This window comes from Accipiter gentilis, chromosome 18 (assembly GCF_929443795.1).
Source record: "Accipiter gentilis chromosome 18, bAccGen1.1, whole genome shotgun sequence".
Lineage (NCBI taxonomy): Eukaryota > Metazoa > Chordata > Aves > Accipitriformes > Accipitridae > Astur > Astur gentilis.
Window position 1 is genome coordinate 15,774,089 of NC_064897.1, and position 14,833 is coordinate 15,788,921.

At 49.6% G+C, this 14,833-nt stretch overlaps 1 protein-coding gene across 1 annotated transcript in view; it reads left to right on the forward strand.

Moving 5' to 3' along the window:
• Positions 1–8,229: 8,229 nt before the first annotated feature.
• Positions 8,230–14,833, forward strand: part of ADA2 (adenosine deaminase 2) — a 31,689-nt gene continuing 25,085 nt past the window's right edge. Inside the window, exons 1-3 of the mRNA XM_049821818.1 lie at positions 8,230–8,379; positions 9,419–9,744; positions 12,680–12,905. Of these exons, the coding sequence (XP_049677775.1) occupies positions 9,432–9,744; positions 12,680–12,905 (539 nt within the window). The 5' untranslated portion in view covers positions 8,230–8,379; positions 9,419–9,431. The remainder of the gene's footprint in view (positions 8,380–9,418; positions 9,745–12,679; positions 12,906–14,833) is intronic.

Here is a 14,833-nt window from a genome sequence, read left to right on the forward strand (position 1 = left end):
GCTTCAAAAACTTTGCTGAAACAGTTATTCTTATGCGGTTGGCAATTTCTCTATTTGCTCCCTTTTTTTTAATAGCAACTTTCCACATCCTTTCCATGCAAGCAAGATCTTTATAAGAGTGGAGAACTTCACTGCTGCAGAAGGTACAGGGGTGCCAAACCACTGCTTGGTTGTAACACTACAAACCATCCCTCCCTCCACTGCCCTATACCTTCCCGAAAAGCCGGGGAAGTTGCAAAGGGCACCTTACACAAATGGGCAGGGAAACTAGAGCTCAAAGTTGTAGAAAACTCACAGCAATGCAAAAGAAACAGCAGCCAGCCTTAGGTGGCATTTGCTGTCAGATCAAAAGCAAGAGCGTAAAAAAGTCAGAGGCAAGACTCAGTGAAACCACAGTACACAGGTACTACTGCATGGTTTGCCTCAGGTTATATTATGGCAGGACTTGGTGTTCAACGAAGCAGAACTGAGCATTAGACTGTTTGCTGTACAAACACAGGCTCGTCCCAACCAGGTAGAGTGCTTGGGATACAGGTGAGGGGTGCCTGGTAAGGGTCTTTTCCTTTAAAATGCCCACTGCTGTTAACCATGGGCATTTGTGGTGGTGTGGTACTTGAGTCTGGAGACTGGCAGCAGATTATATGAACCCCTGGCATCTATACCTGCCTTGAGAAGACTTACACATGGTTGCAAGTTTCAGGGCCTTGAGTGCATCCCCTGGGGGTTTGGCTCCCTGGGCTCAGGGCTAGCAGATGTCCAACGTTGAAGAGAGCTCTTTGAGAAAGCTCTGTTAAAAAGCCTCAGTGAGGGCCTGCTCTGCTCTTCACTTGTAATCTGAGGATCTTGCACTTGGTCCCCACCTGGGCTACCTCACAGCTGTGTTGCAGCCATGCCTGTGTCACGTACCCTGTTTACGTAGACCTTGGCTTGTGGACTTCAGTCCCCGACTTCACCTCGGATCTGCCTCGTCATCACGGACTTGCCCAGCAATCGCTGGACTCTTGGCTGAACCTGGTTACCCGTCACCAGACCTGCTCTGCTCTTCTTGCTCGGGTATTGTGGGGCTGTGCCTTTGACAGTGTGGCCACTGCCCTGTGCTTGCCTTGCTGTTGCCCCCAGCTCCAGGCTCACTTTCCCTTGTGAAGCAGCCAGCCCTCGCTGCTTCCTAACAGCTGACACGCTGATTGATGCCTACATCCCTGACGTTGCTTGTGATTTTGCCTTGGCTGTCACCAATGGAGTGAAACCACAGTGGGAAAGAGTTGTCCGTCTGCAGAAGACGTATTGATCAGGCAGAATATAAAGGAAGCAGCGCTCACATATTATAATGCAAAGCAGCAATGGGCAGCATTCTTGCACGTATGTGCCACATACCAAAATCTTAATGTGTGCTAGAGCTATGAGGGCTGTCTCTCAAACTGAAGAGAGCCATGGGAATGGAGAATTTTAGGCAGATGGTGATAATGGCTCCCCAGGGCTCCTAACATGTCACTCTGGAGGGGGCTATGCTAGATGTGGAGTGGGATCCCAGGGTAAGCCAGAGGCATTGGTCCCTGCAGCCATGCTTCCTCCCATAGCTGATGATGCAGGTTACACAGCGGACCTTGCAGCAGCACGTTCCCCGTCCTGTCGCACAGTGTATTACTCACACAGGAGCAATTCTCAGAGCTGACAGTGAGGTTCAAGAGCCAAGGCTTGTTCACCAGTGATTGAAAGAAGGTGGGCTGAGAAGTGGTTGTGTTCCCCTGACTACCAAAAGACGTGGGTTGTTTGGCTTGAAGACCCTTCAAGCCATATCCTTGAGGCCTCTGGCTGTGCCTCACTTTGTGAGGTCAGTGATCATATCGCAGCTTGTTGCTGAAGGGCTTGCAAAAGCGACGCTTACTGTGTGCTTCATGTCTTTCTTGTCACCCAGGTTGGGGTGGGTGCATTGAGGACTTCTCTGCTTGCTGTGGTGATGCAGGTAGTGCCGTAGTGCTTCAGTGAAGGAGCATCTCTTGGGGTGATGCAGTGATTTAGGCAAAGGTAAGATTGCACCTATCACTACTTGCAGGACAGGGTTGGGAGGTGTCAGGGGACAAGAGGCAAAGTGTTATGGGCTGGGCTGAAATGCCTCTGAAGAACAGGATGAACAAGTCTAGGCATGCCAGAAATGCCTGGAGCTTTTGCTGTAATGATCCCAAGTGGCTGCGCTCTGCTGTTGAGTGCGTACCCTGGGCGGGTGACTGTTGTGATGAGCACCCTTCACCTTACTTTAAGCTCTGTTACTCAGGTGCTGCTACAGTTGATAGCAATATAAATCCCCGCAGAGCACAACCCTGCCCAAGAAGCTGGGTAATGCTTGGGGGGAATGATGTTTTGCTGGCAGCACTGCTAGCACTAACTGGCTTGAGGCCAGTGTCTACATTTGCGGTGATGGTATATGGAGGTACATATAAAGGGAACAAGGCAGAAGCCTTGTTTTGACATCTCAAGGCTTTAATAAAGTTTGGAGGATTGCCTAGGCAGGATGAAGCTTGGCTACAAGACAGACACTTTGGGGCAGTCAGGTTTTAACTCAAATGCTCCTCACTACCATTAATTTTGTAGTATAAACCCATTATAAATGCCAACTTGCTTGCCTCACACACAGGAGGAAAAGAAACCGTACGCAGTGGGGTGACTTCCAAGCAACTGAAGGTTGGGTGTAGCTGCTGGTGTGCTCCCCAGCCTTTGCTATCCTCTCTCCCAAAGCATTTCTGGAGTCTTAGAGTATAAGACAGAGCCATAGCTCTGGGATGCAGTGTAGCATATGTTTCTTTTGGTGGGATTTCTATGAGAGCCCCGGGGGGGGGGGGGGGGGGGGGGGTTAGGGAGAGAGAAACCATGGTGCTGTGTCACTGCAAGACCTTGTACTTCTTATTGATTGGGCTTGAAGTCTATGTGGCAGTGGAGCAACCTGGGTGATGTAGATACAGAGAAATGGAGAGCCAGTGAGATGAGCAGATAGTTCATGTGGAGACACAGAGTGTCTTGGCAGACGTTGTGGCGATACAGCTGCAGAGTGATGAGGAATGAACTCAGATCCTCTGTATCAAAGCATGATGAACTCCAAGGGCAGAGGTGGAGGGATTAGGGCAGATAAGTGGTTTGCTTTAGGTTCTAGTTGGGGAAGTCAGGTGGGTGGAGTATGAGGCTGGGAGTGGGGCAGGATGTTTGGATGGAATATAGCTTTTGGGAACATGAATTTTGCCCTGCTTGTTATACCAGGGCAAACCCCCTCAAAACCATGCTGATATGTGGGAGCCACCATAGCCTGGTGATGGATAGACACCACAGGTCAGGCAGGAAATGTGATGTGACTAATACAAAAAGCAAAAAAACCACTTTCCACAGCAGCACTGTGCTTTTTCCCTCCCTAAAGTCATTCCCTAGAGAGAGTGAGTCAAGTACTTGTGCTAATGCAGGATGTTTCAGTTGCCTAGTTTACTCTCATTTTTGCCCCACCGCAGATAGGAGAGGGAGAGAATACAAGAATACAAATAATAGACTTGAGGCTCTGCTAATATTCTCTGGGAACCTTTGCACAGAAACCTCGCAGTCAGCTTAGGACCAGCCCTGGATGGCACTGAGCCTCTTTTCCAAATACTCAGGGCTCTCAGCTCCTGCCCTAGGAGCCCTTGGCAGCCTGCCTTTTGCTCCTAAAGCAGCAGGGTGCTAATACACACTGGCTCACTTTGTTTTGTCCTTCCCCTTCCCAGCCCTCTGCTGCCCGGTGACAGCAGCAGGGAACAACCCTGGCAGGGGTGGGAGGATTTTGAAGGAAATTATGTAGTTTGACTTATTTATTTGCAAGCTCATCTCAGCAGCAGCGCAGCAACAGCCTGGCATGTGTGCAGGCTGATGCCGGTGAGCGCTGGCAGCTCCACGTGTTAGAGGGCAAGTGCCAATGAGGCTGTTGGGCTCCTGGAGCTATGAGCCCTGTTCTTGTGAGCAAGACAGATTTGAATTTTTGCAGGTGTCCAAAGCACTTCATCTTGGTCTCTGGTCAGAGGAATTCACGGCTATTATATTTGGGAGCCAGGCAATGATTACAAATCAATGACTCCACTCCCAGAGTGATTCATCATTAACCTGGGAGTTTAGCTCTTTCCATGGCTCTCTCCATCTTCCCTGGCTCCAGTTCTTGTAGCATCTCAAGGATCTTATTTTAAATCAGGAGATAGCCATGGATGTAGCTGAGGAGGAGTTGAAGGACAGATGCACAGAAGCATGGCCGGGCAGCTAAGCTGGGGGCGGTTCTGAAGGGAGATGGAGCACCTTGAGGGAGAGCAGAGCTTGGCTGTAGGTTGGGGAGCAATGCTGCCGGCATGACCCGTGGCAGACTGTCATCCTCGCTGCTGCAGCACTCCCACTGACCTCCTTGCTTGGCTGGTAAATGGCCCAGATTTTTGCCTGACTGGGCACAAAGGTGGGGGCGGGAAGAAAAAAAAAAAACCAACCTGTGCTCAGCCAGACCAAAGCAGAGGTTATTTAGCAGGCCACTGGGGAGGTTTTAATCATCCCAAACATCCTGGGCCAGTCTATTCTTAATAATAATTTATAGCACTTAGCAATTTTACACGTTCTAAGCATTTCACAGGCATTAACCGGGGGCTGGGACCACTTCAGAGTGGGGACTGGCACTGCAGTCTCACCCAGCCCTGGCAGAGAGGCAGGGGTTGAAGGAGCAGGCTTTCCACAGCCTGCCCTCGTTCCCTGCTGCGCCTGCCCACCTATGGCTGTCTTCCAGCCCCTTGTCCCACCTCACAGTTTTCCTCTCAAAACTAGAGTATGTCTATTATCCAGACTTGCTTTAAAACTGCAGCCATCTAGCCATTGGCCCGGGGAGTGCAGCTATTTCACCAGCAGATACAATAAATAATCACTACTGTCAAGCAGGGCAGCTAGGCAGGGAATTGGTCCCATTTCACAAATGAGGCAGCTGGCACAGAAAGGATATCTAACTGGTAGAGCTGAGAACACATTTCCCAGCTCCAACCTTCTCTTTCTGGCTTTACAGTGATATTTCCAGAGCATGGCTTAAACTTCAGCATGTTCAGAGAGGCTAAGCAGCTAAAAGAGACCCCAACCCTCTGTACTATCAGAAATGCTCCTTGGTTTGGATTTGGCCTATGCAAAATGGGTTGCCCACACAGGAAACACAGCCGGGTCTCCACCACCCCTAGGTCTAGCCTCTCCTGAATTTGTCACCACTGTAACTTTTGCTATCATCTACACGTGCTGCAGGGCTTTAATCTGGGGCTGGGATCTCCAGTGGCACACAGCAAGCTGATCCTCCGCGCAGAGGCTGCAGCAGAAAGATGGACTTTGCAGGAAGCTGTAAAGCACTGCGTGAGATGCCGAGCTGAAACATGAAGTGAAAAACGCATGTCCGCAAGCCCGATGATGCTGCTGCTGCCTCTGCAGTCCTTCCCCCTTCTGACACCCCACCGCTGGGGTCTGTGTCCGTGCTCCCCTTTGCACTGCTGCTGCTGCAAGGGACTTAATGGTGGGAGAAGACACCCAGCTGTGGCAGCATCAGGGAAGATGCAGGAGGGAGAGGTGGGGAAGCATGCTGGAGGAGATGCTAGCCATCACCTCCAAGAAGCTCAAAAGGTTTGAAAAAAAACCTGGTTTGCACATGGAACTGAAACTGAACCAAGGGGAACTCAACTGAGAGCACCAAGTGGTGGCCACCAGCTATTTAAAGCTTCACATGCATCTGATGTGCAGCTGGGCATAAAGAAAGGGTGTGCCTGCAGCTCACACAGACATACCCGTGACAGTTTTAAAGCAGGGCTTTTGAACACTGCTAGGTACAGCTGCAGCAGCCAAAAGGTCAGCATGGGCAAGAAACCAGGGAACAGCTGGGGCATTCGATGAAGGAGCAGAGCATGACTGATGCCCCTATCAGCCCCCGCTAAACAGCAAGCAGGACCCTAGCAAGGGAGTTTAAGATTATTTCAGGAGCCAGTCAAGACTGGATGGGAATTGCAGTCGTGGTCTTATGGACAGACACACAGAGGTATTACACAACCTCCAGACAGGCTGCCCACTTCTCAGCAAGAATTCAAACTAGCCAAGAGATGCATCAGCATGGAAATGACCCCTATAACATTCCTTGTTGGTCCTTTATACAGGGCAAGTCTTCCTATACCATACCTGGGTTCCCAGGGAGGTCTGACGCCAGAGCTGTGAACGCCTGCAGGCACTATAGGAATCCAGGTCCTCCCAAAAATGGAGCTCCTGGCTGGTGGCAACCATACCCCGGCTTGGGTTGTCCTGTTCTCCTTCCTTCTATCCTCCATGTCCAGACAGATCCTGCCTAAGAGTGACTACGGTCTTATTTCACCAGTGCTGGCCCCCCATGATTTTTGTTTTCAGAGCACGGACCACATTTAATAGACAGCAAAACATCTCAAACACCTTCTTATTTCCTAGCACAACCCTTGCAACATCTGTGCAGCACTCTCCTGGCAATGGCTGCGATTGCTTATGTGGAAAAGTCCCATTAAAGAAGTGTTTTAGCACTGGACTTTGGTTTTGTTTTTCAAACTTGATTTGACAGGACGTGCCAGTGCTGCAAATCTCGGAGGCCCTCTGGCAGGCATTTCCAAGAGCCCTGCCTGACTCTGAGCTGCTATTTGAGATCCTTCACACAGCATTTTAACCCCTCGCAATGCTCCTCCCTGGGAACTTGTCTCTAGCGCCCAATTGCTCACTGCAGAGATGGTTTTCTAACTGCCTAGCCTGAATTTGGTTTTATGGTCCTAACACCAGGCTTTACTACTTAGAGATAATTAGAGCAATTCCCTTCCTTTACTTATATTGTTCCCTTGAAGGTATTTGTAGGCAGAATGCTTGTCCCTACTGAACCGTCCCTTTTTCACTCCACACGCTTCCCTCTGTGGTCTCTCCCTGTACCTCCCATCCTCAGGTTGCTTTCATCAGCTAATAGTTGCTGCAAAGCATAGCTGGGTCATCTTTCCACTTCTCTGATCTCCCTTTGGGAGCAGGATCATCTTGAGACTCAAGAAAAATCCTGCCCTGCTGAGGAGCAGGCAAGGGGCCGCAGCCACCCTCCCAACACGCTGCCTGGCTGGGGCTTGGAGACCATTGGGGAAGCCTGCCTGATCCCTGCATGGATGCTGGGACTAATCTCGGTGACAGCAAAGGGTGAGGGGACCAGGAGAGGAGGAAGAGCTGGTGGTGTCCAGCTGGGATATTCAGGGGGGCCTGTCCACCCCGCTTTCAATCTGTTGCAGTGGTGCCAGTTAATGAAATTAACTTATTATTGACCAGATTCTACTTTCTCTGCCTTAAAAGTGACCTTTGTGACTGCTGTGGGTTGTTTTCAATAGCTCTTGGCTTATGAGATCTTTCCTTTTTTATTAAAAAATTAAAATGGTTAAAATTTTGATTAAATTAAACCAAATGGACTTTGTTCTCCCCTGGAAGCTGTTTATGTAACATCTGTTTTAAATAACTTTAAAACTCAGTCCATTCAACTGTGCAAAATAAAACAGTGAAATTACAATATTTGTTGTGATTAAAAAAAAAATCAGACCATACCCACCTCCACCTGATTTACTCCCCAGGCACAAGCTCAGCCCTGTGAGCCCAGTGCAGACCCAGTGTGGCCAGTTGGATTGATGTCTGCCTGGTTCACACAGCTGGCAAAGACTGGGCAAAGTAAAAATACTTTTACATATTAGTGTTTTCTGGGATAAAAACCCATTAGTAAGTAGAGTTTGCAGCGTTGTTGGAATTAAACGTATGGTGCTCTACATCAGATTAGATGCCCAAGCTCATGTGTTTTCCTGGGACAGCCTGAGCAGGGCTTAAGAGTTTCCCCATACCAGGAATGTGCGCCTAATGGCTTCTTCCAGGATATTTAAAAGCTGCATATGCATACTAGGGTACACGGGAGGGCTGCACAGACAAACCCGACTGACCCGCTGGCAGCCAACGACAGGTTAAAAAGTCCACCTCTATTCTGTGTGAGCTGGAGGGGTTCCCCCACTGCTTTGACCCCCCCAGTTCCCAGCGCAACTCCCTTCAGCCGCCTGCCCGGGCACCTATGTCCTGCTTTCTCATAACCTCCCCTGCCTCCTCCTCCTCTTTATATATTCATGAAGCAATAGGGACAGGGATAAATAAAAGCTGAGCAAGCCAGACCGGCAGCACAGGAAGAGGAACTGTCTGCACAGCGGGTGCCTTGCTCTGCACCGCCGGGACAGATCCTGCCTCTCTTTATCTTTGCTGGGACAGAGCCAGCTTGCAAGAGACACAACTGTTCCCTGCTCTTTCGGGCGGCAGCTGGATGAGCTCTGGATGCAAGGAGGAGGAAAGTTAACAGTAAGTCAGCCTCACCAGGGATAGGATAGAACCTTTTAGGATGTTTCTTTCTCTAAGTTCAGAGCCAGCCCTGACATGGGGCTGCCTCTGCCCCCAGCAGATTGCTCCCTCAGCACGCCTTCACCTCCTGGGGCCTGCTGATGGGGCTAAGGGCACCCTGGTAGACCCACACTTGGAGGACAGGCTGGAAGCACAAGACTGGAAGCAGAGACTTACTATGTAATTGATGCGGGACCATTTCAAAATGTTGAGCTTTTCTCCAGCCTGCTTTGGTCTGGAGAGATTGCTGTGGAGGGTCACTAAAGCCTGGTGTTGAAGGATTATATTGCAGCTGTGCTTTTTTGGGGAAGGGCAGAGTTCTCAGAGTTCACATGTGCCCGTCTCCTGTGATCTCTTACTACTCCCATGGTCTCCCTCCCGTCCTCTTTCTTCTGCGATTGCAAGGAAGGGACTCACCTCTGTCACCGCAGAGGAAGCCATGGGATTTTCTGCCTGTAAATTAACCCCTCTGAATAGCTGGAATATACCATGAGGGTGCAACAAGGTCTTCTCTTGACCGTAGGAATCAGGATCTGATTAGGTCGAGCAAAAACCGAAAGCACCTCAAGTGCTATGGCCCCCTGCTTCCCTCCCTGGGACCCTAGCAGCACAGCCAGCACCTTGTCACCAGCACCCCTTATTCTGAGGGGGCTCCATCCCAGCTTACAAACCAGAGTCCTGACCTCACCAATCCCCTGTTCCAGGACTAGACCTTTGCCATATTGCAGGTCTGCACGATGTGCTGCCAGCCTGATCCGGGGAGCCATATCTCCTCTCCACCTTGCCCTCAGCCTTGCTGTGTGGAATCGGCATCATGGGGAGTGTACTAATGCATAGCCCTAAATACAGGGGACATTGCTACCAGATGGTCCCCCCAGTACTGAGCATCCAATTGAACCACTACTGCAGAATAAGCTAACAGTTTAATATCCCAGTGGGTCATTGCTAAGACGTCACCTTCTGACCTGTGCTAATGCTCCGATCTTCTCCCCCTGCCTAGGTGCAGCTTTAAGATGAAGCCTCCACCTGAGCAAGGCGTAAGGCTGGCATACCTTCTCCTGAGTTTGGCTTCCCTCTGCTTTCCCATCCCACTCTGGAAGGACCGGGACTCCCTAATGCAGGAGGAGAAAGCCCGTCAAACAGGTGGCAATTTGGTGCTGAGTAGACAGGAACAGCAGCTCAGTACAAAGCTCTTAAACCTCAAGAAGGAGGAGGTTGCCACAGCCATAGCTACGGGACAGTTTCCTCCAACCATGCACTTCTTTCGGGCAAAAGGCCTCATTGATCAGAGCACAGTGTTCAGCATCTTAAAGCGCATGCCAAAAGGTAGGCTTGCCCTAACGGTTGTTTATTTATCCTCCTGTCGCCTTTTGCTTTCTAAGGCAGAGCTGGGACAAAGCACAAGATGTGGCAGACAAGCTTACAAGAGCTGTAAATTGTGCTCACTGGGTTCCAGGAAGAGCCCTGCCTCTGAGCTTGGGGATGGAGCAGGGGGAGAGAGGAAGAGGGGGATGGATTGAATGAATACACGTTTCCAGCAATTGTAGCATTTGGTATAACTTACAATATGAATCCTTCAGACTTTCAAGTGTGGAGAAAGGGCAGAGGAAGCAAAGACAAGACGACATCCCAGACATCCATATTTGCTCAGCATGTTCCAGCTAGGACTTTTCCTTTTTTCACATACACATACCACAGACATGCTACTAACCTTGTCTTAGCCCACAACTTAACCAAAAATGCTGTATCACCCAATAAGTCTTTCTGCAGGTGGTTCTGTAGCAGACCTGGAAGTCTACTGGAAAGTTTGGGGGCACTAGAGGAGGAAGGTAGCTACCTCCAACACTGCAAGTCTCTTTACTTGTTGAATGCAAGTCAAAGCCTGTGTTGATGTGACTCATAGAATACAATATAAAAACTACTGTATTCTCTCACTCGGTCTTTCATAATCAGGTTCTGGTCTGTGCACTTACAGGAGATCTCTGCTTATAAGGGCAGGCATTTCTCCTCTTGCCTTTAGAGATGTCACTTCCCCCGTCGTGCAGCAAGCTATGTGCTAACAGGCTGCAATGTCCTCTACCAAGAGGGTTTCTGTACTGTGCAGCACACAGTTTTAAAGGCATTTAGACCTTTTTAGGTTAGATAGCAGTATGAGATTGTCCAATACGTTCACCACATCATCCTGTGCATCCTCTGGTGAGCAGCTGGGACGCAGCAGCATCAAAGCTCAGTACTCCGGGTTGCGATGGAAAGGAGGAGAGGATATTTTTAGCCAAGGTGAAATCCAGACCACCTATCCTGGGTGGCAGGAAGCCTAACATCTCCATGTCCCTGAGCTGCTGACAGTTCAGCAGAGAGGCAGGAGGTTGAGGTGATCACAGGAGGAAGGCCTTGACTCCCAACTGACTAGTTTCTCCCTCTGCGTGTCTGGTTCAGTAAGGAAGTAGCTGAACAAGTTGCTGCCTTTAACTAAAAATGAGACAGTTGCAGTGAACATTGTCAATACTCCCGTGACTCTGAACAATGTGTCCACACTTCTAGGTGGTCCCTTTTTAGATTCAGAGTCCCATGGCCTTGCCCACATGACTGCCTGAAAACAGGTTGGTGACCTGCTTTGGAATGTTTGGGAGTCAGCTCTACACAGGAGCATTTTTCACTTGCAAGGCTGTGACACTGGCACATGGATAAGAGCCATCTTTCTCACTTCCCAGCTTTTCCCTCCTAGCCTGTGGTGTGGGATGAGGATCCTTGGCTTGCAGCATCCTAATCTGTTACCATAAATTATTATTATGTCAGAATTATCATTATCCTCTCATTGATGAATTGAAGAGCAAGGAATTTAAAAGTACCTCCCTCTTCACCTCCAACGGGGTATCTTTGATACCAAGGAGGAAATAAAAAAATTAACACTTTTCAATCCAGGACATGTTGAAAAGGGTTCTCAGAATCTTTGCAAGAGCCATAAGCTTTTAGGGCCAAGATCACATCCTTGTAGCTGCTTGAGTAGGACCCAGTCTTAGCGGCCTCAGTCTTGATCAGAGCCCCTGGGAATTACTGTCGTTTCAAGCACTATTGTAATTTCTATTGCTGCTCTCACACAGGGAAAGAGGGTGGCATTGCCAGTGAAAGGAGGATCAGATCTAGACAGCTGCAGCATGCCCATTCTCTTGCACTAGCTCTGTTGAAAACAGCAACCACAGTTGCTCAGCATCTTAACAGTCAGACCCTTTGTAGTGGGATATTATAGACATTATAGTCTATATTAGATTAGTACACTATAGTCTTGAAGTTTGTCTAACATCACATACATACCAGTCTTTTGTCTTGTTCTTGCTACTCATGTTCTCCCTTTACCCTCAAGGGCATCAAAGCTATTTTGACTATGAGGTCTCCCCTAGACTAATAAAATACATATCTGTAAGACTTTAGCTCTCACAGTATCTTCCCTTTACAAAGGTGAATTTTAGTTCAAGCACCAATAACATAAGAAGCCTCTGCAAAAGGAGATATTTTAGCAAAACTAAAGGATGGGCTGAGGAAGGTGAGCATGCAGAGGATGCTTCCTATGCCAGGAGGACTGGCAGTTGCCAACATACTGCACAATAACAGAGCATCCCAGAGGCCCTTTGTGCTGGCCAGCAGCAGATGTACAACGTAAGTGAGCATGCTTTTGATAAAGCATAGAAGTAGATGGTACTTCTGCATCTGAGTGCAATTCCCCAATGTGTCATGATCTGGGATTTCGGTGTATGCCAGAGTTTCAAAGAGATGAAAGAAGAGACACGGACTAGATGCAAAAATTGAGGCTGGGATTCAAACTGCTTAGATACAGAGGATTGCTTCAGGTCTGCCATGTAGCTAGCATGCCTTGTAAACTGCTGCCTACTGTGCGAGTTCCTCTTTAAATCAGTGGGGCCTGAGCCAGCTCACAGCAAAGTCTGTCTAAAAGACCTTTAATAACTCAGAGCATTTTCCATCCCAGCAGAGCAGCAGAGCTCCCTATTGATTTCCCACCCTCCCTCCGCCCCCATGGAGCTGTCACGCTCTGCCTGCCCCACGTTTGATGTGGAGGGGGCCACATCCCCCAGCATGGGGGAGGCAGAGCAGCCGCACAGCCTCTGCTGGGAGAGGTCACTCACAGCCATCTAGAAGCATTTCCAGATGCCCCTGGATGGGCAAACTCAGACTACTCTCACATCAAACCTCAGTTCCTTCTTCTCCGCTGTCTCGTCTCATTAGGATATACTTTTCCTCCCACCAGGTGCTGTCTTACACCTGCATGACTATGCCATCCTGAGCGTGGACTGGCTAGTCTACAATGCCACCTACCTCCCCAACTGCTACATCTGCTTCACCCACATGGGCACCGTTCGGTTTCGCTTTTCCAAGCCTCACCCTCCTCACCCAGTGCCAGCCCAGTGCTCCCAGTGGGTTTTGCTAGAGACTTACCGGAAACAGCTGCACAACGTGACCGAGTTTGATAGCAGGTGAGTGAAGAGGGGTTGCAAGCCTGCTGGTGGGTACTTCATGATAGCATTGTGTAGCCAGCAGGATCATTCTAGTCCAACTTCCCCATTTGCTGGCTGCTCTGGAAGTGGGGAACTCCATTTAGGGCTGCACACATAGAAAAATCAAAGAGCAATATAAGAGTTTGTGGGTTGCAGCATTAAGTACACCAGAGTTAGAGACCATCAAACTGACATTTTCTGTGCACCCTCACTCTGGTCCTTTGCACAGACATGCTGAAGACAGTCATTTATGTGACCTGCTCTCACCTCTCCTCAGCACCCAGGCTGGATGTACTCCCAGCATGGGACAGAGCTGCATGGTAAAAGACCTTGCCTCATCCATTGAGGTACCCAGGAACAGGACGAGGAAGTCAGGTAGCTGATGAACAGGCTCTCCCCAACAGTAGAGAAGTCATTTGTAAAGTCATTGTCTTGATTCAGAGCAAGAAGTTGGGCAAACTACTTATGTTAGTTACTGCACTAGCAAAAAACCCCCAAACAACCCAAAAGAAAACCCAACCCAACCTCCCCCTCCACACACCAGCCTTGTTTTCTGAGGACTGTCTTTGAAATCCCACTAGTACCCACTACGCTGAAGCATGAGGCACTCATTCCCAACAGGACCCTCAGGCACCAGGAACTGCAACTTGCCCTCCGACAAGGCCTTAGGTCTCAGCCTGAGCAGTGACTGAGCCAATGAAGCCTACACACAGGCCCTCTGCCCGGCAGCACTCTTCCCTCCTGCCAACGGAGCTTCTCCCCTTACAGACGACATCTCCTATAGCTGTCCAGGATCCTCACACCACAGACGGCTCCCCAAGGCAAGCGCTCACCCACTCTCGTGCAGGAGCTCCCCTCCCCGCAGGCAGCTCCTACCTTTACTGCTAGCAGCCTTTTATCAGGACCAGGTGTTAGGTGCTGAGCAGCCACCTACCATTTAATCACTTACAGGTGGGTGGGAACAGCCTGGCTCCCCTTCCAGCCGGTGGTGACTGGAAGAGGGAGCCCTGTCTCCCCATCCAGGGGCCATTGATCCCAGGACAAAGCCCTGCCGAAAAGGCCAGGAGGAAGCGAGTAGTTCTGCATGGCGTGTGGGGGGCTGCAGAGAGCACGCTAAATAATGCATGAAGCCAGACACTGAGTGATGAGGACAAAGGAAAATATTGAGTAGCGATCCTTTCAGAGGGCAATGCCGTCTGCGGTGCTACAGGGGCTGGGGTCCCACGGAAAAAAAATAGTATGGGGTGTCATGTAATTAAAGACAGCATTGCCATGCTGACACGCGAGGAGAAGGCTGGATTAAGGTGTTGCGGGTGACCCTAATTACAGCATTTCCTAAGTGAAACTTGATGGGTTTTACTGTAGTGCTCTTCAGTGAGGGTGTATGCTCTTAGAGACCTTTTAACTCTTAGGCAGCTGGTATCCCCTCCACATGGAAGCCATCTGGGCTCTGTGCCCTACAGATCTGGGAAGGAGGTCGAGTTGGGAAGCTGAGGACCTGCCAGACCTTTGGCATGGCATTACCTTCCCTCCCCAACAACAGCAAGGGTCAGGGCAGAGGGAGCTGACTCTCCAGGGCACCCACCAGCCCTCTCCTACGGAGGTGCAGAAAGGAAGGAGAAAGTAGTGCCAGACCCAGGACTCTTGACCTTTTACATCCTGAGGCTCAACTGCCCTGACACATGATGGAGGAAATAAGATCCAGTGAGAAGTCACTTATCTACATCTTCTAAAGAGAAAACTGGTTCCCCATTAGCTCCCTTCCATTTCTACTGGGAATGATGAGGAGGGAAAGATCACAGCACAAGCTCTCTTCAACCCCACCAGGAGACCCATAAATAATGTGCAAGAGATTGGATTTTGAAACAGTTTCGCTTCCTTAAAGGCCAAGCAATTGCACTGGGAAT